Source organism: Chionomys nivalis, chromosome 3 (genome assembly GCF_950005125.1).
Source record: "Chionomys nivalis chromosome 3, mChiNiv1.1, whole genome shotgun sequence".
In the NCBI taxonomy this organism is placed as follows: domain Eukaryota; kingdom Metazoa; phylum Chordata; class Mammalia; order Rodentia; family Cricetidae; genus Chionomys; species Chionomys nivalis.
Genome location: NC_080088.1, coordinates 4,914,044 through 4,940,314, shown reverse-complemented (window position 1 = coordinate 4,940,314; position 26,271 = coordinate 4,914,044). Strand labels below are relative to the sequence as shown.

The 26,271-nt window shown below is 47.4% G+C and overlaps 1 protein-coding gene across 3 annotated transcripts in view; it reads right to left on the bottom strand.

Annotated features, from left to right (window-relative positions):
• Positions 1–19,278: 19,278 nt before the first annotated feature.
• Positions 19,279–26,271, bottom strand: part of Setd4 (SET domain containing 4) — a 30,232-nt gene continuing 23,239 nt past the window's right edge. For all 3 annotated transcript variants that reach the window (XM_057764775.1, XM_057764774.1, XM_057764773.1), the window contains exons 7-11: positions 25,744–25,918; positions 24,172–24,253; positions 22,941–23,021; positions 20,925–21,048; positions 19,279–19,481 (exon numbers count right to left, since the gene is read on the bottom strand). In XM_057764775.1, coding sequence (XP_057620758.1) covers positions 19,362–19,481; positions 20,925–21,048; positions 22,941–23,021; positions 24,172–24,253; positions 25,744–25,918 — 582 coding nt within the window. In that variant the 3' untranslated portion in view covers positions 19,279–19,361. The remainder of the gene's footprint in view (positions 19,482–20,924; positions 21,049–22,940; positions 23,022–24,171; positions 24,254–25,743; positions 25,919–26,271) is intronic.

Genomic DNA, 26,271 nt, shown 5'->3' with positions numbered 1-26,271 from the left:
GTATAAAATAATTTTTTTTTAAAAAAATCTCTGCTTGCTGTGGGAAAATGCTCTTGTACACTGTAAAGATTTGTCACTCCTATTGGTTTAAAAAAAAAACACTGATTGGCCAGTCGCGAGGTAGGAAGTATAGGTGGGGCGACCAGACTAGGAGAATTCTGGGAAGACAAAAGGCAGCGAATGAGTCTCCAGCCAGATGCAGAGGAAGCAAAATGAGAATGCCTCACTGAGAAAAGGTACCAAGTCACGTGGCTAAATATAAACAAGAACTGTGGGCTAATTTAAGTTGTAAGAGCTAGTTAATAATAAGCCTGAACAATAGGACAAACAGCTTATAATTAACATAAGCCTCTGTGTGTTTCTTTGGGACTGAATAGAATTGGACAGGACAGAAACCTCAGTCTCCACCTGCTCCTCACACATGCTCCTTCACGTCCCTCCTTCCCATCTGGATTGGGAACTTTGTAAGATAATGTTTGAGGAAACATATTTTGAAATTGGATGTGCTTGAGATAGGGGCTTTCTAGTGGTGGTGACAATCACCTGACAGGAGGCAACTGAAGGGACCGAGTGTTCATCCTGGCTCACTGTTTAACAGGATGCAGCCCTTCATCCGCTATCTGAAACCAGCCACATCACCCCAGGCAGCTAGACGGTATACACAATAAACTGGGAAATCCAGTGTGTTGGCTGGGAAAAAAAATGTTTGCTCTAGGTTTTAAGAGAGCTGATGGATGTCATCTCCATCTAAGGCCAAGAGTTTTCTCCAGTGGGATCTTCTGGTAGGTACTGAATGCCAGATAACTAAAGACAAGACCTGGCTCAAACCCAGGGAGCAAAAGAAGAAATCTCCAATGAAGCCATGCAATGGGTCCATAGTGTAGTAACTCTAGCAGAGACCAGCAAGCATTCCCTGGAAAGGGCCAGAGGAAAATCTTCATAGCTTTGTGAACCACCACATCTCTGTCACAACTGTTCAGCTATTGCAAGATGAAGGCACCACCTGGCAAACAAACAGGCAGGTAACTGCCTTTCAGAGTCCTGGGTACCCACAAGGAGCAGTTTACAGGGACTTGGATAGGAGCATGCGTGTTTGTGACCAGTGTTGTTATAATAGCCAAGAGAAGAAGCTACCCCAGTGTCTGTCAGTTGATGAACTGTAGCACGAATAATAAAAACCCAGAGAGAGATATTGGGGTTCAACCTGAAGATCAGAAAAGCAAAGCAGCCAAGCCACTAGAGAGCTCTTACCTCTATGAAATCTTCAGACTAAAAGAGAGCGAGTTCCCTTCTCATCCTACCTTATAGTCCTCTCTAGGGCTGGGATTAAAGGTGTGTGCCACCACTGCCTGGCCTCTATGGTTATCTAGTGTGGCTGCTGGGATTAAAGGTGTGTGTCACCACTGCCTGGCCATGTATGGCTGACTAGTGTGGCTGTTTCGCATTCTGATCTTCAAGCAAGCTTTATTTATTAAAATATAAATGAAATATCACTACCATGAACAAATATTGTGTGTGCCCGTACACTAGGATATTACTTAGCTTTAGTGAAATTCAGTCATCTAGGCGAGCCTTGCGGTCATCGGCTAAGGTCATAGCATTCACAAAGGGCAAGGGACAAGTCATGTAACAGGCATAGAAATGAACGTATTCCACAGATGCATTTGTATCCCTCAAACTGATGGCCAGGTTATTGAAACAATGGACCCCCAAGGAAATGTAATTCCTCACCAGAACTTGGAAGGCAAAGGCTGAAGCCAGCGGTGTTGCGGGAGGTCCTTCCGCTCCTCCAGCCAATAGCGGCTGAGATACCAGCCCATTGGGGCGTGGTCTCTCTCCCTTTAAAAAAGCGGCTACTTCCCTCCTCGCTCTTTTTACCTCCTGCTCCGGTTCGGCGACTAGACTTCTTCCTAATTGCGCAGAGGGCTGTTGTCTGGGACGGTGATCTGTAAGTTTATTCCCCTTTAAATAAATACCACCCTATTAATCACAATTCCAAACTGGTGTGGGATTGTTTATGACTTGCGCCTTCATCTGGCACCCAACGTTTGGTTTTAGGACCCCTCCTTCCCCCGCTGGGCTGCCTGCCGGCAGTTCGGCCACAGCCTGTGCCTTGTGGCCTGTGCCTTGCGGCCTGTGCCTTGTGCGTGGAGCCAGCAGTTTAACATAAATCATCACGCAGTGGCTTTTCTTGCTGCAGTTCTTTATATTTTCCCTTTAGACACCTCAGATTGACTTCAAGTCCCCACGCAGCCTATCGTTTGCCTCCCTACGTGGATTTAAACTCCACAGGCCCGCGTAGTCTCTGCCCACGTGGTTTGCTCTTTTCTGAGTCGTTTTCAAATCTCCCTTGCAAGCGCAGCTCTTAAGCAGCGCAAACCAGAGCACGCGGTTACCGGTTGCCGAAAGCTGCAACCCCTTGGGACGACTCTGTCACGTGGAGGCATACACGGCTTCCAGGTTACTCTTCTCTACCCCTGGATTCTGGGTTTATGGTTCCGTGTACTGAATTGATTTAATTACAGTTACTTTGTTGAGCAACTTGCATTTCCCAGTTTTTAACAAATACCAGGCAGACACTGAAACAACATTCTGGCCAGACCTGCACAAAATACTCAGAGACTATTTGCAATTTTAAAAGACATTGATCTTGAAATTTAACCATCATTTTACTTTCACAGGATCCCCCAGAAAGAACCTCGCCCCCATGACAGCTGGAAGTAACTCTAGAGGACGACGTCCCCTCTCCCAGTAAAGTTTGCCCTTGGGTTTAGGGACATCATTTAGGGGTTGATTATAACTGGTATACGGTTGAGGGTTGGGGAAGGAATTTTATAAGCTCAGGGATCATTTGGAAAAAAAAAAGAGGGATAATAGATTGGTACTTGTTGGTACTTGTGAGTTATTGTTTTGAGACAAATGTATTGGTATCGATTCTTATATATTGATACAAAGTGAAATTATATTGACTATTGTATGCATGCATGTTTCTACCTCTGTTTAAAAACATTTTTATGTATTGACATGTATTGATATATATATATATTGTATATATTTACCATATTGCAGTGTACATTTCTACCTCTGATTAAGATACTTACATATTGCTTGTGTATTGATATATATTTACCATACTGCAATGTATATTTGTACATTGCTTATATTTGGAGGTCATTGTCCTCATTTGTTTCACAGTAGTTTATTGTCTTAGTCTTTAAGTTAGATAGGTATTGAGAATTATATAGATCAATAGTATTCTAAGTTTGTCATTTATAATTAGACTAATCAGGTTCTTTAGATACATAGAGATTATACTCAGTATAGATAGATAATCTTCAACCTCTTCAAAGAGCTGTAGAAAATGGCCTTTAATCTAACTCAGAGTTTTGTGGTAGTGAGACACAATTGCTCCTGGCAACACCACTCTATTCCCGAGAGAATGTTGAGCACCAAAGACACTCCACCTGGAGCCTTTCTTCTTGGCTGAACTGGCCTTTGGGTAAAGAAATGCCCATACCTCAACCACTGACAGAAATACAGAGTATCTGTGAATGGAAAAAACAGGACTGTCATATCCTGCCAAGACAGGGTAAGATAGTTTTGACAAGTTGCTTGCCTTTGAAAATGGTATGTTAGTTATGTTAGGCCATAGCCAAAGTTGGTTGCTTCAATGCTGCAAACGTGACCTTGGGTGATTGCCCAGGTAGCTAGTTGTCTCTGTGATTTACTGCATGTTTTGGAAGTTGTTTGCACTTCCTAATTACTCAGGTAACATTTCTCTTCTCAGATCTTCGATGGGGTTGAAGACTATATAAATGTAGTTACTTTCGACTCATGACTTAGCCAAGCTATTTATTATATAAGACCTAAGCTAGTTAGAATAGGATATTTGTACTTATTGTATATAATTTCATAGTAGGTTTAGAACTCTCTTACTTAAACAAAAGGGGGAGGTGTTGCCGGAGGTCCTTCCACTCCTCCAGCCAATAGCTGCTGAGATACCAGTCCATTGGGGCGTGGTCTCTCTCCCTTTAAAAAAGCGGCTACTTCCCTCCTTACTCTTTTTACTTCCTGCTCCGCTTCCGGCGACTAGACTTCTTCCTAATTGTGCAGAGGGCTGTTGTCTGGGACGGTGATCTGTAAGTTTTCTCCCCTTTAAATAAATACCACCCTATTAATCACAATTCCAAACTGGTGTGGGATTGTTTATGACTTGCGCCTTCATCGCCCAGCTTGGGGACGACTCACACATGATAGGGATTTGCCCAACCATTTTGTTGGAGACATTGTGGTCCAGACAGTGACAGGCCCAACAGTGGGAGGAGCTACTCCTTGACCAGAAACCCCTCGGAGTGCACATCCCTGGCCTCCTATTCAAACTTTAGTCCCACCTCAGGACCCCCAAAGATGGACTGGAGGAGGTCATGGGATCTCTTTGTCCCGTCTCCAAAAGTGGCCGCATTGAATGAACTTACTTTTTTGGCTTCTTACTATTAGTTTGGCTGCTTTGACAGGCTTCTCAAGCAAGAGTGTTTGAACCTGGCTTCTTGGGGTACAGACTATGACCCAAACTTCAGCAACAACTATGTTTATGTGATATCACAAAGATGGACAGTATAATGGAGGGTGCCAGCAGCCATGGGGAAAAGGCACTGCGGTTGCTGGTGAGCAGTACAGAGCATCTGCATGGGGAGTTCATGCATTTTGGAAGCAGACAGAACAGTGGCCCAACACTGTGGAAGCACTCACCGCACTAACTGCACAGTTTAGATGGCTCAGAGGTAAATCTGATACTGTGGGTACTCCAATATAGTAAAATATTCCTTTAGGAGAGTGACTTTATTGACCAAAACAAGGAGTAACCAAAGTTTGCCAACCACTATTCTAGAATTTTCCAAAATATTAAATAGGAGATACAAGGCAGCAAGTGCTGGCTTCTAACATACTTACTCACTGGACTGTGCTTCAACTTCAGGCAAACACACATGCACACATACACTTGCACACATGCACACATATACCCACACACATGCACACATACACACGCACACACACATGCACACACACGCACACATGCACACATACACCCATACACATGTACACCCACACGCACGTATACACTCACACACATACACCCACACACATGCACATGTACACCCACACACATATATCAACACAATGCACATATACATTCACACACAACACATGTACACACACATATACACATACACCCACACACATGCACACGTACACCCACACAATGCACACGTACACCCCCTCGCACACATTTGCACCCACACAATGCACATATATACCCATACACATGCACATATACATCCACATACATACACATGTACCCACACATATATACCCACATATTTACACCCACACATATGCACACATATACCCACACAACACACATGTACACCCATACAATGCACACACACACCCCACACACATGCACATTAACACCCACACACATGCACACATATACCCACACAATGCACATGTACACCCACACACACGCACATTTATACTCATACAATGCACACATACAGCCACACACATGCACACATATATCCACACACATGCACATATACACCCATAGAAATGCACATATATACCCACACAGTGCACACATACACCCTCACAATGCACACATACACCCACACAATGCACATATACACCCACACACAATGCACATACACCCACACAATGTACACATACACCCACACACCACTCACACATACACCCACACGATGCACACATACACCCACACACACTCACACATACACCCACACACTCACATATACACCCACACAATGCACACGTACACCCACACAATGCACACGTACACCCACACAATGCACACGTACACCTACACAATGCACACGTACACCCACACACATGCACACGTACACCCACACAATGCACACATATACCCACACACGTTCACACGTACACCCACACAATGCACACATACACCCACACAATGCACACATACACCCACACAATGCACACATACACCCTCACAATGCACACATACACCCACACACATGCACAAATACACCCTCACAATGCACACATACACCCACACACATGCACATACACCCACACAATGCACAAATACACCCTCACAATGCACAAATACACCCTCACAATGCACACATACACCCACACAATGCACACATACACCCACACAATGCACATGTACACACACACACACATTTACCCACACACATGGCTAGAATGTGGAGGATGGCACATTTACACTGGCTTGTGTGAACTCCCACCTCCAGATCTGTGACATGACCCACACTGGTCCTGAGCAGAGGAAATCACTACCCAGTGGCTCATGGTGACCGCGGGTGTCAGAGGCCCAGTCCCCACTCATGCTACAGCCTCAGGCGCTGTCTTAGTTCCTTTCTATCCCTGTGAAACAGTGACCACAGGCCGCTTGTGGCCAGCTTCATCTTACAGCTCACAATCCGTCCTGAAGGGAAGTCAGGCATGGGCTATCAGGAACTGAAGCAGAAGCCATGGCTTGATCTGCTGTCTTTCTTAAGCAACCAAAGACCACCTGTGCAGGGGTGGCCTGCCCACAGTGGGCGGAGCTCTCCCACATCAATCCTTTATTAAGGAAGTGCTCCACAAACTTGCCCCCAGGCCAATATGAGGGAGCCAATTCTTCCATTGAGGTTCCCTCTTCCAAGATGACTCTGCCTTGTTTCAAATTGACAAAAACAAAAAACCCAGCCCTGGCCCACACCGCCCAGTGTTACTCAGTGGTGTCCAGCCCTGCCCCACACCGCCCAGTGTTACTCAGTGGTGTCCAGCCCTGCCCCACACCGTCCTGTGTTACTCAGTGGCGTGGGATGAGTCTGCCTGGCTTGTCGTATCATGCCTGCACCAGACACGTACACGGGAGACCATAGGCAGGCGTATGCCATCTCATGACTAGCTGCCACCATCCTTAGCACAACCTTGTCCAGGAGAATAAATACCCTTGTGGAAACGTGAGGTGTGAGCTCATCGCTCAACATCTAACACCCTGCACACCTGCTCGGGGTCATTAGCAAGCTAGTAAAAATAAACCTCGGTCCTGGTTCAGAGACTCCAGTGTCTACAGACACACTGTAAAGTTAACTGTGAAGTGTTGGTTCCTGCGACTCCACCCCCACCCCAGGTAGGAAGGGATTAGAAGGCTAAGGAATGCAGACACACACAGTGTCTGCAGAAGTCATTTCCAGCAAAGATCGAATGTTCTGTTTTCTTTCAACGTGGACAACTGCACAGAGATGTTCCCTCCACACAGCCTTGAGCACAGCCTCGGGGCTGGCCAATTAACCTTGACAAAGGCCATTTGGGCTTGAGCGAGGCCGTAAGTGAGGTAAAACAGTTGGAGGCTACGAAAGGGGAGAATATGATGAAAGGGTTGGAGGGTTTTTTTTTTTTTTTTTTTTTTGGTCTGCTGAGAACTTACTGCGAGTTACACATTCACAAGTAAGGCCCCACTTCCTGCCGGGGACAGGCCCCGTGTGATCTGAGCTGACTTTTGTTTGACAGTTTTCATGTTTCTCAAAAGGGAGTCTGCTCTTTCTTCTCCTTTCACAAAGCAAAAGGATGTACGTAAGCAAAGGAAGGGCCACCAAGCCCTGCTCGCTGTCATCCTGCACCATGAGCTAACCGGTAAAAACAATGCCATGAAGTTGGCCAGGCAGCGTGTCTGTGGCTGCCAGCGGCTCCTCTTGCCACTGTGTGTGAGCCAGTGGTGGGCCATGTGGCGGGAGGCAGCGGGCCCTGGGAGCAGCCAGTCCCAGGCAGAGGTGGCTGCCGGTCCCTGAGCAGTGGCTGGTCCCAGGCAGGGAGACACATGGTGGGTGGGCAGGAGACAGAGACATGGATAGAAACGACATGCAGGGTGAGGTCGAATATTTATTCAGGGGTTGTGAAGGAGGAAAGGGTGAAGGAGGACAGAGAGAGAGAGAGACAGAGAGAGAGAGGAGGAGGAGGAGGAGGAGGAGGAAGAGACAGAGAAGGGAGGAAGTGGAGAAGGGGGGAGAGAGGAAGATGGAAAAGAGAGCGAGCTCGGACCGAAGCTGAAGAGCTAAAGATCAGCCTGCCTCAGCGGATGGGGGAGAGAGTGGGCGTGGCTTGTCTCTTAAAGAGATAGAAAACCATAACACCTCACCCCACACACCAGTAGTATTTGGATCAGTCCTGCCCACAAGTAAAGAAACAAATGACAGCCACCACTGCAGAATACTGTTTGAAGAATGGGGATATAAAGCAAATGACCCCAATAAAAGACATTGCCTTCATCTTCCCAGGAATGTTTTTGTCTTTTTGTTTTTGACAACAGGGTCATCCTCTTCTAAAGAAGCCTTCCATGGTACACTGACCAAATTCAGTTGTTTCACCATCCTGAATGCTATTGCAGCCACAGCTGAATCCCAAACACAACCGGCCGGGGCTGCTCCAATCAGGTAAGTGCTAATATATATACTTCCACGGGCTGCTCCAATCAGGTAAGGGCTAATATGTACTTCTATAGTTAAAAATTTTAAAGTAAAATTCCAATGCTGTGGAAAGGGCATTGTCCAGATCAATTTGCCGAAAGAACCACACCAAAAGCCCAAGGACCAAAATCAGCAGGAGTCAGGGAAGGCAGAAGACAAAGAGGGAAAGGCCATGACAGTAGCTCTCTGGTCTGCGGAGTAAATCCAGGACAGGAGAACAGGCAACAGAAGCGTGGGGAGCTCTGCAGACCAAGGGTTTTCTTTCCAAGGCCACCGGCATGGAGCGGTGTGTTGTGGGACTAAGTCAGCCCCGCACGGTGGTCTGCAGTCTGTCAGCTGCCTGTTGCACAGGGGAGCCAAGAGCATGTTGAAGGTCGGCCCTCAAATCTAGCGGCACCCTTGACTGTGGCAGGGCCATCTGTCTGCAGAAACACATTTATTCTTTCCAGCCCTCTACAAAGCGCACCTTTCTAGAAACACCACCAGATGAGGCACGCTGAGGCCCTGAGGACTTCGTGTGGGTGGTCCATTCCACTCCTTAAAGGCGGCTCTGTCTTTGCCTGTCCATCGGGTAGCAGCTAAGTTCTCAGTTAAGACAAAGCACCTGCTGCCTGGTCCTTCTCTGCGATGCTGAAGACATCGCTCATCTGTAGGGAAACATGGCTGGCCCCTCCTCCACCCTGAACTCAGCCACCCCTGCAGCACTGGCCAGACCCCCTCCCTGTCCTCAATGATGACCTTGAATAATCATTGCTCACACCTGCTCATTGCTCACACTTCGAATAGACCTGCTTCCCAAAAGGAATGTAAATAAGACTTTAGAGCCCAAAGCAAAATACTGTTGTTTTTGCCTTACTGGGATCCTGCTAATATGGGGAGCAAGGAGGAAAGACACCCTTGGTTGCCTGATTTGAAGGAGCCCTTAGACCCAAATCCGCATCCTCAGCACCACAGTCCTCTGGCGCCACCTCGTGTGCAAGGATGGAAATGACCCAAAACTGCAACGTCCTGTGAGGCTCCAGGCATCAGCCTGTTTTAAGGGAGCCTCGTGAGGAAATATAAAGCATATTACTTGCCATGCACTTGGCGCTTATATCTGTGTGTTTTTTAACCAAACAATAAAGCATTTGACCATTGGGTGATTTTTTACTTAACACCAATCACTACCAGTTAAAAGATTATTTATATATCTATAACCTCTGTCTCTTCTCCCTTCCAAAACTATCATAACTGAAGGTCTTTGAAACCAGAATGTTCCAGCTGGGAGCAGTTACTGCAGCTTGCTCCCGCTTCCCAGAGAACATTGCTGACAGCTGAGCCTGGGGTACTTTAAGGACTCCGATGCCCTGGCACACTCCAGGATGATGAAGTCAGCCTCGCTTCAGGACTGATCAGATTTGCTTATACCAGAGTTAACACACTCTTTCCTTGCTCTCCGTCTCTGTCCTTTTCCCTCTTGACTATCTCATTCCCTCAAGTTCTCCTCCCTCGTGCCCTCTCCCCTCCCTTCTCCTCCCACCCCCAAACTACCAATTTTGTTGGGCGATCTTGTCTACTTCCCCTTTCCAGTTGGACATATATATGTTTCTCTTAGGATTCTCCTTGTTACTTAGCTTCTCTGGGGCCATGGGCTATAGGCTCGTTGTCCTTTGTTTTACAGCTAGCATCCACTTATGGGTGAGTACACACCATGTTCATCTTTCTGGGTCTGGGTTAACTCACTCAGGATTTTTTTTCTAGTTCCATCCATATGCATGCAAATTTCAAGATGTTATTATATGTAAATGTACATTTTCTTTATCCATTCTTCAGTCGAGGGGCATCTAGGTTACTTCCAGGTTCTGGCTATGACAAACAATGCTGCTATGAACATAGTTGAGCACATGTCCTTGGGGTATATGCCCGAGTGATATTGCTGGGTCTTGAGGTAGGTTGTGTAGGGAAAATTGGAGGGGATGGGAGGGGGGAGGGAGAGGGAACTGGGATTGGTATGTAAAATGAGAAAAGATTTTTTGTTTTTTATTTTTTAATAGAAATAGGGGAAAAAAGAACTAAAGGACTCACTAATACCCAGGGCTCCTTCAGAATTCTACATCAATGGCCTTAATTTTGGCATGGACAGGAACACCTGGGAGCTCCTCTAACTCTGCATTCCTGAAAGGGTCTGACGAGGACATGACAGTAGACACCAGCAGCCTTCAGGGAGCCTCCCGTTCCAGCCCTCCTTCTCTTCGCTTACACACACAGTCCCCGGACATCTGTCCTCACTCTGAGCCTGTGTCCTCTCTACAATGCAGCTGACTAGAGGCAGCAGGGGGCCATGGATGTGGGGGGAGGCTATGAGTGATTTGGGTGCTGTGTGAGAACACCACAGTGCTGGGTGTGTTAGGGGGTACGGGGGTGCTGCAGCAGGGAGCATCCAGCAGCCGTGTGTGGTGCATGCCTGTGGTGCACACACTCCAGAGGGTGGGGCAGAAGGATCAGCAGTTCGAGGCCCACCTGAACTACATAGCTAGACCTTGTCTCAAAGGAAGAGGGAGCCAGGTAAGTAGTGAAAGTGATTGCCCAGGTGTGATGCCAGAGCATGGATCGCCCTGAATCCCTATGAGTGTCAGGCGGGCATAACGACCTGCCTGTGATCCCAGTGTGCAAGCCAAGATGGGAACCCAGAGCAAAGTGACTATACACACTAGTGATACTGGAGAGCTCTGGAGTCATCTGAGGGGCCTTGCCTCAGTATAGAGGGGGGGAGTAACCAAGACTCCTGGCAGCAACCATGACTCCGCACGCACACAGCATGTATCCACACACGCACACAGCGTGTATCCACACACGCACACAAGCGTGCTCATACACATGAGGAAACACATGTACCCTCATACATACAAATACACACTCACTCGGGCACACACATACACACACGAGGAAACGAACACAGATGCTCAGTGAGCCACTTCTTCCCTCCCATGGTCCACTCTCCCTTCCTTTCACTCTTGACTTTTCTGGCTCTGTGAAACCAAGTTTACTCCCGAGTGACCCAATGTGTAGCCTTCCCGACAAAGGTCCCAGGTGCAGCTGCCCATCAACCAAGCAATGCCTTCTACTTTCCCTCTCAGGACAAAATGACCAAACGTTAACCGCGTCCTGTAGGACAAGACTGCAGCTGACCAACCAGGGGCTAAAGGAAACATTTCCACACCACAGCCTGAGGTCGGCATCTGCTTCCGGGAGGTCAGAGGTCACTTTCTGACCACAGCTCCAAAGTGCTAGCTTCTATCCGGGAGCAAAAGCACAATAAAGCCTGGTGTGAAAGGCCAACACCCCCATCCTGCTTTTAGCTTGAAGGCTGGTGGAGGAAGATATCACTTAACTACTGGGATATCCAGCTGTCCCCTGGGGCCTGGGAAGCTGTGGGAGGTTTACCACCCACAAACTCACTAACAAGATGGAGGTGGGGGAATAGAAACCACAGGTGAGCTGAAGCCACCAGCTGAGAAAAGCAAAACGAGGGGGTATGTGTGAGGTACAGAGTTTAGGGGCTTGGTGGGGGGTATTCAGAATGAAGGGGACAGCACCTAGGCTGGGACTTCCCGAGGTGGGGGGACAGGTCTGAGGCTGTGACCGTTGGCTCTTTAAGAAAACATCAAGATGGGGAGGCCCCATCCCTGTGCCCGCCAAACCTTGACCCCTCCCCGGAGGAGGGTCAAGACAGCTCGCCAAAATCTTGTCCTTGTAAATAAGGTTTTATTGAAGCACAGCTATGTGACCTGCTTACCTATTGCTATGATCTGCTGCTGGCTTCAAGGCAAGCGATCTTTCCTTCCACCTCCAGTGGGTGCTCTCTCTCTGCCCTGTAGAAAGGAACAGAGGGCTGCATTCCTACCACCCAGCTCCCGGCTGCCTGGCTAGCTTATGCCCCAAAACAACAACACACAAACTGTATTCATTTAAACACTGCCTGGCCCATTATATCTAGCCTCTTCTTGGCTAACTCTCATATCTTGATTAACCCATATTTAGTAATCTGTGTAGCACCATGAGGTGGTGTCTTACCGGGAAAGATGCAGCATGTCTGACCTGGCAGCTTGCTCCATCGCATCTGACCAGAGAGGAGCGGCATGGCGTCTGAGCTCACTTCCCTTCTTCTCAGCATTCTGTTCTGTCTATTCCACCTACCTAATTTTCTGACCTATCAGACCAAGCAGTTTTCTTTATTGATTAACCAATGAAACAACAGATTGACAAATGACCTTCCCACATCACTGCCCCATCCCTCTTCTGAAGAGGTGGCTGCTGCCTCTTCTCCCCCAATTCTCTGTTTCTCTCTCCCTCTCCCCTTTCCCTTCCATAACCCATTGAATGAACTCTATACTCAGACTCTCTCAGCATAGCCTGTCTATCTGTCTCTCACCTACCGCGGCCTCAGGTCACCTGCAGTGGCCCGGCCTGGGACCTGCCACCCATCCCGTGGCCTGCTGCTGGCCCTCAGGGAACTGCTTTACTTAAACCATAACACCCGTGGTCTTGATTCTGTCAGCAATACACTGGGACAAAGACCACAGTAAGAGTCAGAAAACATAACTGTTTGATGTTTGGCCCTCTACAGAAATTTTACCAAACTCTGGTCTAATGAAACATCACAGCTGTGAAAACCAGAGCCACAGCCTAGGGAGTCAGTCAAGCACTTGTTATGCAATCATAAGGACCTGAGTTCGATCCTCAGTGGCCATGGGGGGAGGGGCGGCTGTCAGCAAGTATTTGTAGCCCCTGAACTGCAGAGGTAGGGATACAGGGGCCCTGGGACTGTCTGGCCCAGCCTAGCTCACTTGGGGAACCTCTGATACCAGTGAGACTCTTATTTCAAAATAACAAGGTAGATGACTCCTGAGAAATAAGACCTGGGGCTGCCCTCTAGCCTGTGACACGAGTACACTCACACGGCATGCCACGCACATACCACACACACGACTGCACTCACACGGCATGCCACGCACATACCACACACACGACTGCACTCACACGGCATGCCACGCACATACCACACACACGACTGCACTCACACGGCATGCCACGCACATACCACACACACGACTGCACTCACACGGCATGCCACGCACATACCACACACACGACTGCACTCACAGCATGCCACACACATACCACACACACGAGTACACTCACACGGCATGCCACGCACATACCACACACACGAGTGCACTCACACGGCATGCCACGCACATACCACACACACAAGTACACTAACACGACATGCCACGCACATACCACACACACGAGTACACTCACAGCATGCCACACACAAGTATACTCACACAGCAGGCCACACACATAAAACACACACATTCCACATACATACCACATGCACAAGTATACTCACACAGCATTGATGTGCGATGTCCTTCTGTATATTTTATTGGTTAATGAATGAAGCTGTTTAGGCCGATGGATTAGTATAGCCGGGCAGGAAATCTGAACAGAAAAAAGAGAGTGGGTGGAGTCAAGGAGAAGCCATGTAGCTGCTAAAGGAGAACCTCCGGGTGGAACCTCTATGGTACGCTACAGCCTCATGGTGATCCACAGATAAATAAAAATGGGTTAATTTAAGATATGTTTTCCAGAAATATGCTTGAGCCATTGATCAAACAGTGTTGTCATTTGATATGGGATTTCCCTCTGTATGTGATGGCTATCACTGATTAATAAAGAAACTGTCTTGGGCCTGCACAAGGAATGGAGGTACACAGGGAAAACTAAACTGAATGCTGGGAGAAAGGAGGAGGAGTCAGGGAGAAGTCATGTAGCTCCACCAGAGACAGAAGCCGGAACTTACCTGGTAAGGCACAGCCTCAAGGTGATACACAGATTAATGGAGATGGGTTAGTTTAGGATATAAGAGTTAGCCAGAAATATGCTTAAGCTATTGGTCAAACAGTATTGCAAATAATATGGTTTCTGTTTGATTATTTCAGGGCTGAGCTGCTGAGCAGCCAGGAAACAAACAAGTGACCTTCTTACAACAAATTGGGATGACAATGTGGCCAACTAAATCCACATAAAACCTGAGAAAGCCTGGAAAGGAATTTTAGACACAGAAAAACAAAGTTTAGTAGATTTTTTTCTCAGCTGGTGGCGTGCAGCAGCTCCCTTAAGAGAGGTTTTCCTAGTTCAGCATTATCAGAAAAAAAAACAAAAAACTGTGGTTTTGAAATGCAGGTCGTGCTACCAGTGTGACCTCTGGCTCTCTCAGGAGGCTGAGCATTTAAATGGGGATTCTGGGCAGCATGCTGCAAATTACTTGGTGGCAGCATGAGCCAACTGGTTATCAAGTTGAGGTGGTGAGGACAGATCCCACCCTGCAGTCTCAGAGGCAGTGAACAGTCTTCCGCCATGTTGGACTGGGTGGAGCAAGCAGGAAGTGCTATATTTCCCCTAGCAATGGCGCAGCTATAGTTCATAAGATGGGCTTATTAGCATTTTTAGCTAATGCTCCTGGACAATAAAGAATTACAGATGCACAATAGAACAGATTCAGACTTAAAAGAACTCTAAACAAAAAACAGTATGCTTTAAAAAAAATGTACATAGGCTTGTGAGAGAGAAAAGATTATAGAGAGTTATAAAAAGAAGTAAATGGTTTTATAAAAATAAAGTCTTTAAAGAGACAGAGTACAGACAGTCATAGAGTAAATAAGTAACGATAATAAATATTAAAAAGTAAAGTAAGAAAAGCCACATAAAGATGGAATATACAAAGAGAGTCTGGATTGTGTATATTATTGTTTTCTTTGCATTTTTTGACTACAGATTCTGGGGACTGCTAAGCTAAGCCAACATATGTTTTAAAAGTTTCTTGACTTCAAAGTTTGAGTCTATGTTGCTTTGGAAAAGAGGTTCATTTTTGTTTCCAGAGGATGAAAACCTGAGAATTGCTCTAGACTAATATGGTTTGATGGGCCAAGAGCCCCTAAAAGGTCACCATGAACACCCCTCAAAAAATTACTTTGCCCAACAAAAAGCAGGAAGCACTTTGGAGAGAACTATGTCCAAATTCCCAAATATTGTTTGTAAGTGTTTCTTTACACTTAAAGGAGGATACGGTATAAGATGGGTACTTTGCATTGGTGTGGATCTTGCTTTATTGATACAAAATTAAGGTCAACTTTGTTATCCTGTGTATATGTATTTCTGATCTTGATTAAGGTATTGTGTGTGCAGCTCATTTTAAAATGTAATGTATAATTAAGAAATATAGGTTAATAGATAATCATCTATAATAGTCAAACTTGTATTCATGTTAGGTTTTCTAGATATATAGAGATATATTTCAATTAGATAGCTGTTCTTCAAACCTTTCAAAGACCTACATAATATGGCATTTAAATGTTTTAAGAAGATAGGACTTTTCATGACAGTGAGACACATCTGCTCCTGCACCAATTGAGGATCCTCATGGAGTTTGTTAGCCATTTGGGCAAGAAACTGCTCTTGCCTGGACTGCTTGATGGTATGCTGTGTGAACTGAACAAGCAGGACCTTCAGAGAAATGACTGCTGAACTTGCCTAAAGGTGAGACCATCCTTCAGGGTTCCTGCTTCATGAAGGAGTCTGCTAGACATTCTGCAGGATGCAAAAGAAAGTGACTGACAAACTGCCAATATAGGTGGAACTGTCTTTAAAATTCCCTGCTTCATGGAAAAGTCTGCTGGATACTATGGGCCTGTAGGCTGAAGATGGATGCCCCAATAGTACAGAAGAACTTTGGGTGACTGTCCAGGCAGCAAGATGTCTCTATCATTTCTAGAGTTTTGGATGTTGCTTACAATGCACTTCCTGTTTATTTAGGTAATATTATCTCCTTCTGGAGTCTTTGATGGAGTTGAAGAATTTATATAGTTTTCCTTAGTTATGATAGTTTTCCTATATTATAACTGTAATTCTCTTAATACCTGTTTTGTTATATGTAATTTTACTATGTTAAAATTAAAACCTTCCTTTTTATTTAAACAGAAAAGGGGAGGTGATGTGGGATTCCCCTTTGTATGCTGTGATTAGCATTGATTAGTACAGAAACTGTCTTGGGCCTGCACAGGGAATAGAGGTAGGTGGGAAACTGTACTACCCACACTACTACGTGTACTATGATCCTGTAGCACCTGGACTGCGTGTACCACAGTACTACGCCTGTAGCCTGCACTGCGGGACAGTCTGCGAGCCAGGCAAGGGGCTGGAGATTGAAACACTCACAGACACACACAGAGACAGGTCATCCTTGAAACAAGAATGCCGAGAATGCCAATTTGAATCAACAACGCCCCCTTTATTCTGTTCCAGGGCACCTTATATAGGGCCTCCTTGACTAATGGCCATGCCCTAACTCTCAGCTGAAAGCCTACCAGAAACCACTCTCCTGTCTCATGCTTGGAGCAGCTGCAAACATAACAAGTTGTTTACAGGAAATTCAGGGTCTAGGGGTCCACAGTCCCCAACAGAAAACTAAACTGAATGTTGGGGAAAAGAAGGGCAGAGTCAGGGAGAAACCATGTAGCCCCACCAGAGACAGACACTGGAACTTTACCTGGTAAGCCAGAGCTTTGTGGCGATACACCGATTAATGGAGATGGGTTAGTTTAGTATATAAGAGTTAGCCAGAAATATGCTTAAGCTATTGGCCAAACAGTATTGCAAATAATATGGTTTCTGTGTGATTATTTCAGGGCTGAGCAGCTGAGCAGCCAGGAAACAAACAAGTGGCCGCCCCATAACAATAATTAATATAGTTTCTGTATGATTATTCGTGTCTGGGCAGCTGGGAAACAAACAAGCAGTCTCCACCAACACAGCATGCCACACATATACCATAAGCACAAGTACACTCACACAACATGCTACACACATACCACATGTACAAGTATATTTAGACAACATGCCATGCACACACCACATGCACAAGTATACTCACACAACATGCCGTGCACACACCACACGCACAAGTATACTCACACAACATGCTACACACATACCACATGCACAAGTATATTCAGACATTGACTTGCACCTTCACAACATGCCATGCACACACCACACACACAAGTATATTCACACAACATGCCAAGCACACACCATAAGCACAGACATTTTTAAAAGGACAGAAGGAGTTGGGTTGGTATGATGGCTTAGTGGGAGAGGATGCTTGCCATGAAACTTGTCCCGAGTTCAGTCTCTAGGATCCACATGGTAGAAGGAGAGACTCAATTCCCACAAGTTGTCCTCTGACCTCTATAAGCATACCAAGGGGGTTCAGGACTCACACACACACAGAGAAAGTGGGGGGCACACAAATGCATTTTTAAAAAGCCAGCATGAACAAGTGTATGCAGACTTCTATGTATGAGCACAAGGAAAGATGTTCAGACCGTAGCTGAGAATGCTCGCTGGAACTCCCCTGCACTGTGCACTCACCATGCAGGGCTCCACAGAAAGAAGAGAACTAGAGCACTGGGGAAGAAGGGACATCACAGGGAACGAGAACTCTGGGCCACAGCAACAGCTGCCTGAGAGACCCCAGACCTGTTAGTCTTAATCCCACTTTGGAGGGTCCTCCAAGGTCACAGACTGCTCAGAATTTCTGCACCCTGGTTCTTAGGAGAGAAAAGACAGAACTCAGAGAACAGAAGGATAAAATGTCATAGCGCCTTCAGTTGTCCTGGACTGAACTGCATCTGTGACAGGGATGTCAGCAGTTGCCTGGGGGACTGCAAAGTTCACTGTGGCATGAACACAGAACTGAGCAACCAGGAAAGACAGGAGAGCAAGCTGTGGAACAAAGTAACCGTTTTATCTGGGGGAGGAGGGCTGAGGCTAGAAGCTTGATAAATGGATGCTGGCTTGGGCATTTTATAGGTCCCACATCCTCCCTCCTCCCCTATTGGTCCTGCCATTTCTCCTCCCCTGTCCTGACCCTGCTTTAGAAGCATGAAATAACAGAGCCTGTGTCCCCACAAGGAAAGGCTGCCCAGGAAAGTGCCAGAAAAAAGCAGAAAGCCCTGTGTGATTCACAGTCCTTCCCTGCCAGCAGCTTGCAAGAGGTTACCAGCACGCTGTCCTCAGGAAGACCCCAAGCCTCCCCACCCACCTCACACACACACCCTGCCTCCCATCAAGAAGACACCTTGACACTTCCTTCAGTGGGTGTACATGGAGAAGGCCTAAGTGATACAGTTGTGATCCAACACTGCTAACCCTCTGACACAACGCCACCAGAGCTGCCTGGCCCCAACTTGTCCTTAAGCCAAGACCCTACCTGGGTCTTAGAGTGTCACTTCTGGACCAGTAACTGCCAGAGTGGACTGAAATGGAAGACGCCAGGAGACAGACCACAGAGAGCCGACTTCAGGAGACAGACCACAGAGAGCCGACTTCAGGAGACAGACCACAGCGGGCTGCCTGCCTGTCCAGCCTCCCACTCCTCAGTTCATCACTTCCATGCTGTTCCTTCCCCACTGACGCAGGCAGGGAAGGGATGACAAGTGTTGACACAGATAGCCACATGTCTGTCCTCAGTTACCCAGCACCTAGAACCCTCCTCTGCTCAGGACAGACATACTTCCCAGGGCCGGGAGCAGCTGCCATTCCATCCCATGAGAGCTCCTGAAAGTTCTCTACGTATAAGAAAAGCAGAGGGAGAAACATTAAATGTTTACTAGAAACCATCCGAAGACTGCAAAGGGTGTCATATAAGTCTATTTATTCCAACCTCAGCAAAAACGAGGAAAGTACACCCTCCACAGGAGGGATCACAGGCTCCCCGTGACGTCGGGAAGGAGATCATAAACTGCTCACAATCTCAGCTGAGGCCTGGAGGATCCTCAGCTCCTCCGCCCACAGGGCTTCCACCAAAGCGAGTTGATTTACCAGCAGCACGTTTCCTTCCTTCATGTCAGAGACCTGAAAGTAATGTTTAACTTTTTAATATACTAGAAATGCATTATAAAGTTTACGGTTTTAACTGCTTTGAGGCAGACAGTCAGTGGCCTTAAGTCGCCTAGATCACTTGAGGAAGCCAGCTCCCTCCCCAGAGCCCTGGGTTCCCTGGCCTGGGAACCCTGTAAGTGGACAGGCCTTGTCCTTTTGTGCTTTTCTTCTCATTTAGCATAAAATCTTCAAAATGCACAAACTTCTGAATTTTAATACAGTCACATTTCTTATAAACTGATTTCTCATTAAAACAAAAAAATTATGAAGTTAAAAAAGGATATTTGAAACACTATCACTAAGAAATCAGGCAATGATAAAACATGAGACAAAATTTAAGACTCGACCTAAGTGCCCAATGATGAATGGATAAAGAAAATGTCGCTATACTTCACAGAGGTATAGTCTTAAATGGGAATGAGGGCAGTGACAGGGCTCGGGTTTAGACGGTGTGTCTAGTAGGTGTGAGGACCTGGGTCCCATCCCCAATATCACAAAAAAGGGGAGGGGGAGAAGAGGAGCCCTTATTTGTGACAACAAGAAAGAGCTGGAGGACACTGGGTAATGAAGTAAGTAGGCACAAGGCCAGGGTCTTCAGGTTCTTACGTCTGTAAAGAACAGTGACCACCACATAAATGGCAGTGAGACTGGTGACATCAGTCAAGAAACACAGAGTTTACCTAGACAAAAGGAACAGACCGCAGAGTTCCCTGTACAACACGTGACCTCAGTTAGGCACAAGACGCGTACTGCATGTCAAGAAACAGATTCCAAGAGCTGTAGTCTGGAAAATGCTGTTCAGCAGTTTGACTAGACAATTCCACACGGTGAGCATACACCAAAGCACCATCAGGCATCACACACTGCATGTAAACCTTCCAGACTGGCCCGTGCATATAAACCAGACCGGCCCTTGTATCACACACTGCATGTAAACCTTCCAGACTGGCCTGTGAATCACACACGGCATGTAAACCTTCCAGACTGGCCCATGCATCAAACATGGTATGTAAACCTTTCAGACTGGCCCGTACATCACACACTACACATAAACCTTCCAGACTGGCCTGTGCCCACACATGGTTTGGCCAGAGGCTGAGTGCCAGCTCCTACTGCTGTCCACCTGTAGTGTGATCCGCAGTCTCTCACTTGATCATTAGCGCTCTGGATGAGGCTGGCTGAGTTACAGGCATGCCAGCTGCCACACCCGACTTCTACATGTGTGCTGGGATCTGAACTCTGGCCCTTGCACTAGCACAGCAAGTGTCTGTTGGGCGGTCTCCCTGGCACTGTATATATAACTTTAGGTGTAACTCTGTTAACACCGTCAGATATAAAGGTGACCAAACATTTACTGTTGGGAGAGTCTCACGACTGTCGGGGCTGGAACTGGGCCCAGCAGCATCAGGGACGCACCTTGCGCAGCATAGCACGGGTCTCCTCGATGAAGTCAGAGCATATTTTCTGAGCCACACCCAAGCTTGTCTTCTCGTTTGCATCTGAGATCACTTGGCCAAGAAGTACCTTTTTCCAGGATGTACTAGAATCAGAATGTCCAACAAGATCGGTTCGGCAGGTCCCCCAGCTACGGGAGACAGCCATGCCCCTGTTCCTCTGAGCACAGGAGGCTCGCCCCTAAACCTGTGATACTGCTGCAGTTCCTGAACGGAAGCCACAGTATGGTAATTTAAATGTAATTGGCCCCCACAAGCTCACAGAGAATGGCACTATCAGGAGGTGTGGTCTTGTTGATGTAGGAATTATGTCAGTAGGGGTGGGCTTTGAAGTTTGAAAAGTCCAAGCCAGCCCTCTCTTCCTGCTGCCTGCAGGTCTAGATGTGGATCTCTCGGCTCCCTCTCTGGCACCTTATCTGCCTGCATACCACCATCCTCCCCACCATGATGAAGATAGACTAAACTTCTGATTTAGTCAGGGTTTCTCTTGCTGTGAAGAGACACCATGACCACAGCATCTCTGATAAATGAAAACATTTAAACTGGGGAAGCTTCCAGTTTCAGATGTCATCATCATCGTCATGGTGGGAAATAGGGCAGCACACAGACAGACATGGTGCTGGAGAAGGAGCTAGGAGTTCTATATCTTGATCTGCAGGCAGCAGAAGGAGACTGTGTGCTTGTGCATATGAGACCTCAAAGCCTGCCCCACAGTGCACTTCCTACAACGAGGCCACACCTCCTAATAGTGCCACTCCCTGTGGGCCAACTGTTCAAACAAATGAGTCCATGGGGCCATTCATACTCAAACCACCACAGCCTCTAACACTGCATTCCAGCCCCAGGTAAATGCTTCCTTTTACAAAGTTGCTGTGGTCGTGGTGTCTCCACAGCAGCAGAGCACTGACTGCGGCAAGTGCCACCTACAGTCCACACGGCTGAAACCAACTGTGAGATTTTTTCACGTTCTATGACACACTTGCCTACATACAGTAAAACACAATAAGAGACAATTGTGCATACATATTTTTCTATTTTTCTTTATCTACAACTAACTTTTTCTTAATTTTTTCAATATTTCTATATGCAATTATTTTTTAAAAAATTTAATTCCCATGTAAGTAAAACTGCTATGGTGCCAGTCAGCCCGGAACATGACTCAACTACAATTCTGGGATTAAGACCAGAAAGAAACTTACTTCTAAGTCCCCATAGGAAAGAGTAAGACGTGCCGGAAGAACGACAGAGCTGTGCCGGGGCTGTTCCTACTCACTGCTGGACACTTGCCTAACATACTGGGCAGCAGTAAGGCAGCTGCTGTCAAATCGGTCCTGGGCCTGGAGGAGTTCCAGTGATGACCAGAGCACAGCCATGAGGGTGGACAGGCAGCTCTGAGAAGCCACTGGTAGTTCCTTAGGGATATTAAGGAGCCTAACCAGGGTGCATGTCTACACTGGGGCTTCTCTACCTGCCTCCTCTCATGGAAAAGCCCTTCAGCAAGGCTTCTAGATCAACCCCGGGATAGAACTGGGGGTTAGGGAAACACAGGACCAGACAGGGCACAGTTAGGTACTTGCTTGCTGCAGGGAAAACCCACCTAATCAGAGACGTGCCTCTGGCATGCCCATGCTGACAGCACACAGGCACTTACTCAGACTGTCGGCACCGGGTCACCAGGGGACACCTGGGAACAGCTGACCAGAGTGTGGTGTACTCCTAAAGGCTGCTCTTCTGCCCTCCACTGCAAACTCCCCAGACAAACGCCTTTAATGTTTACCAAGAAGCAGGCACCGAGGAAAAGCAATGCAGGATCCGGGTGGTGGAGGCGCACACCTTCAGTCCCAGCACTCAGGAGACAGAGCAGGCAGATCTCTGAGTTCAAGCCCACCCTGGTCTACAGTGAGTTCTGGGCCAGCCAGGGCTACACAGAGAAACCCTGTCTCAAGAAACAAAGAAAAGCAATGCAGGTGAAACTTACAATTTCTCAGCTTCCAGACACAGCAACTTAAGAGCTGTGAGCAGCCTCCAGGACGGTCCATCCCATCCGAATGTCAAATTCCTACAAGAGAAGACCGGCATCAGCAAATCTAGCATTCAGAAATGGCACCATGGCAAACACCTAAGGACCCTGGCAGTGACTTTAACCAGGCACAGATGTTAGGTCACCTCCACGAAGGTCAAAGGAGTGTGAGATACTGAGTCTGTGGACTCTGTGAATAGAGCTGGGGTACAGGACAGTCTGTGGTTCATTCCACACAATGGAACTTGTGTTCTGACTCTTCTGGATTGTGCTGGATGGTTTTGCCAACTTGACACAAGCTAGGGTCACTGGACAAGAGGGATTAAGAAAAATCTCTCAGTAAGATCAAGCTATAGGTAGGCCTATAAGGCTCTTAGTTAGTGATTGTCAGGGAAGGACCCAGTCCATGGTGGGTGGTGCCTGCCATCTGGGCTGATGGTCCTGGGTTCTGTAAGAAAGCAGGCTGAGCAAGCTACTGAGAACAAGCCAGCAAGCAGCTCCCTCCATGACTCCTGCATCAGCCCCTGCAGGTTCCAGCCCTGTTTGAATTCCTGTCCTGACTTCCTTCAGTGACAGACTATGATGCAGAACTGTAAGCCAAATAAACCCTTTCCTCTCCAGCCTGCTTTTGATCATGGTGTTTTATCACAGCAATAGTAACCCTAAGACAGGGTGAAAAGCCATTTTCCAATCAATTTCTGTAAGACATTGAACTTGGTTTAGGAGACCACAGCAAGAGGCCTGGTAAGCACACCACACAGTTTACAGTGAAGCCTCGGGTCATCCCGGAGAGCAAACACGCAGTTACCCCAGCCAGCAGCCTCACACAGTTGCAAGCCATGGAAAACCCTGATTTATACAGAAAAGATGTCAGAGGGTGAGTTTGGAGTCTGTCTCTCACTGTCCCTGATGCCAGTGGATGGGTTCTGCTAGGGGTCAGCCTGGCTTGTGACAATAACCCAGGGTCACCCCACCTGAACACGACCCACCTCACGACATGGACAGGACTGTTTCAAGCTTGACTCTCACAGTCCACTCCGTGAGTGTCCACAACACCGAGCACAACTTTAGCACAGGGTAAGACCTAATAAATACCCAGCTGTCACCTAATACAGAGGCAGGAGGTATCCCAGCTACAGAGATCAGGACCAGAACCCTCTGTTTGCATAGAAATTCCAAAAGCACTCACTCTGTAAAGCCATGCTCCTTCAGAATGGACATCTTCCTGTGAACCTGTTTGTCGGCTGCTGGGAGGTACTTAACCAGCGTCTCTAGGTCAGAGAGAGATGATGTCAGAGAAGGACAGAACTCAGTGCATGCCCTCCAGCTGACTTCCCTCCCATGACCACCCCGCATAACCAAGAGTGCTTCCTGACCCACACCAGTGTCCTCCTCAGGGCAACTCCCAAGGTCGGGGTCCCTGAAAAGATGTAAGGTTTCCAAGGCTGAGGACAGAATGCGGAGAAGCGAGGTTCACACACACACACATGCACACACACAGACACAGACACACGCGCATACACACGTGCACACACGTACACACACATACATGCACGCACACACATGCACACACAGACACATACGCATACACACACGCACACACGTACACACACACATACATGCACGCACACACGTGCACACACACACACCGCCACCACTAAGCATATACACAGTAGAACAAGCGAAGACAGAGACGCCAGAGCCCCTGCTGGGAGACAGAGCCAGGAAGAGGCTGCACAGGAACACAGGGAGGACGGATGGCAACTCTGTCTGCAGCAGTCCACGATCAGCGGCTGAAGACCGACAAACGTTTTTGAAGGAGAGAGCAAACAAAAGATGTCTGTTTGGAGGTGATGATAGGTTCAGTTCTGCATTTTATAAAACAAAAACAAATCAAAAGCAAAACGGGGCTTTGGGTGTAATTCTGACAAAAGCGAGCCTTCCCTTTCCTTCAGTGGGGGATTTGCAGATGCCAGGCAACTGTCCTTCCTCTGAGCTGATCCTCAGGCCACTTCTAATCAGTGTAGCTGCTGTTCAGTGGTTTCCCCAGCAACTGTCTGCAGTTAGAGCCATCGTACGGCAACCGCGAGACCTCGAATGAGGCCATCTCAGAGCTGGCTCTCTGACTCACTGTACAAGGCCCTGCTCGCATTTTCCTTTTAAAAAATTATTACACGTATTTATTTTATGTGTTGAGTGTGCACCACACACGTGTGTGAAGGCCTAAGGACAATTTGCAACAATCGGTTCTCTCCTCCTTTCCTCCCTGCAGGTCCTAGAATTGAACTCACACTATCAGGCTTTGTGGCAAGCCCCTTTACCCACTGACCATCCCCCTGCCCAGTTCAGGCTCTTCTATGTCTAATCTAAGAAGCATAATGGTCGTTCTGCCTAGAGGGTGGACAGCATCTCTGAGAGGGTCTACATCCATCGGAGCCTACACATAAACACCTCCACTATATGCTGGGATGCTCCGGCCACTCGCCCACGTGGGCTTACTAAGTTTCTGCTCAGTACAGAGATCTGCATCCGCCCAGCTGTGACTGTCAATCACTTCCTAAGCAGCTCTCCTCCCACTCCACCTTCTCAGTTCATCGCAGTCTCAGAACCAATCAGTTTTGCTACCTTTACTGCAACACAGACATCCAATCAGCAGAGGCAAGGCTAGCGCTCCCTGAAGCCATAAGTGAAGGATGCCCTTCTGGCCTCCTATTACAACAGGACACGACACTACCTCAGGGAGAACGGCACTGACACCAACCTCCGGGGACAGGAACACAGGCGTGAGGATTGCAGGCGGACACAAAGCCGTACTCCAGGAGCAGCCGCTGGTTATCATGAGGGCCATAGCAGATGAACACTTCCTCATGCTTCCGACAGCGTGAGGCCGTTCTGATCTCATAGCAGCCGGTTTTCTCGTTGAATGCTGCTTTTACCTACAGGGGAAAGACATAAGATTTCTCATTTTAGCCTAAATCTCAAAGGCTCACCAAGTTACCGTATTAACTGTAGTACGATGCAGTTTGAAACGCTTGGTGACAGTCGGCCACAAACGGTAGAGCTGCACTTGGGCCTGTTTCCTCCCCTCACCTTTACCTGCTGGTGAGGGCTCTGAAAACGGCCAAACACATGGCCTCTGACTCTGTCAGGAGTGGAAGACAATGTGGTGATGCTAAGACCCATCGGTTGTCAAAAGCTGTGAGGCTGGACTTGGCCACAATTTCATTTGCTTATAGTCCGTGAGCCTACAAAGGTCTTTTGTACATCCAGCTGTGGTCATGTCCTCCCA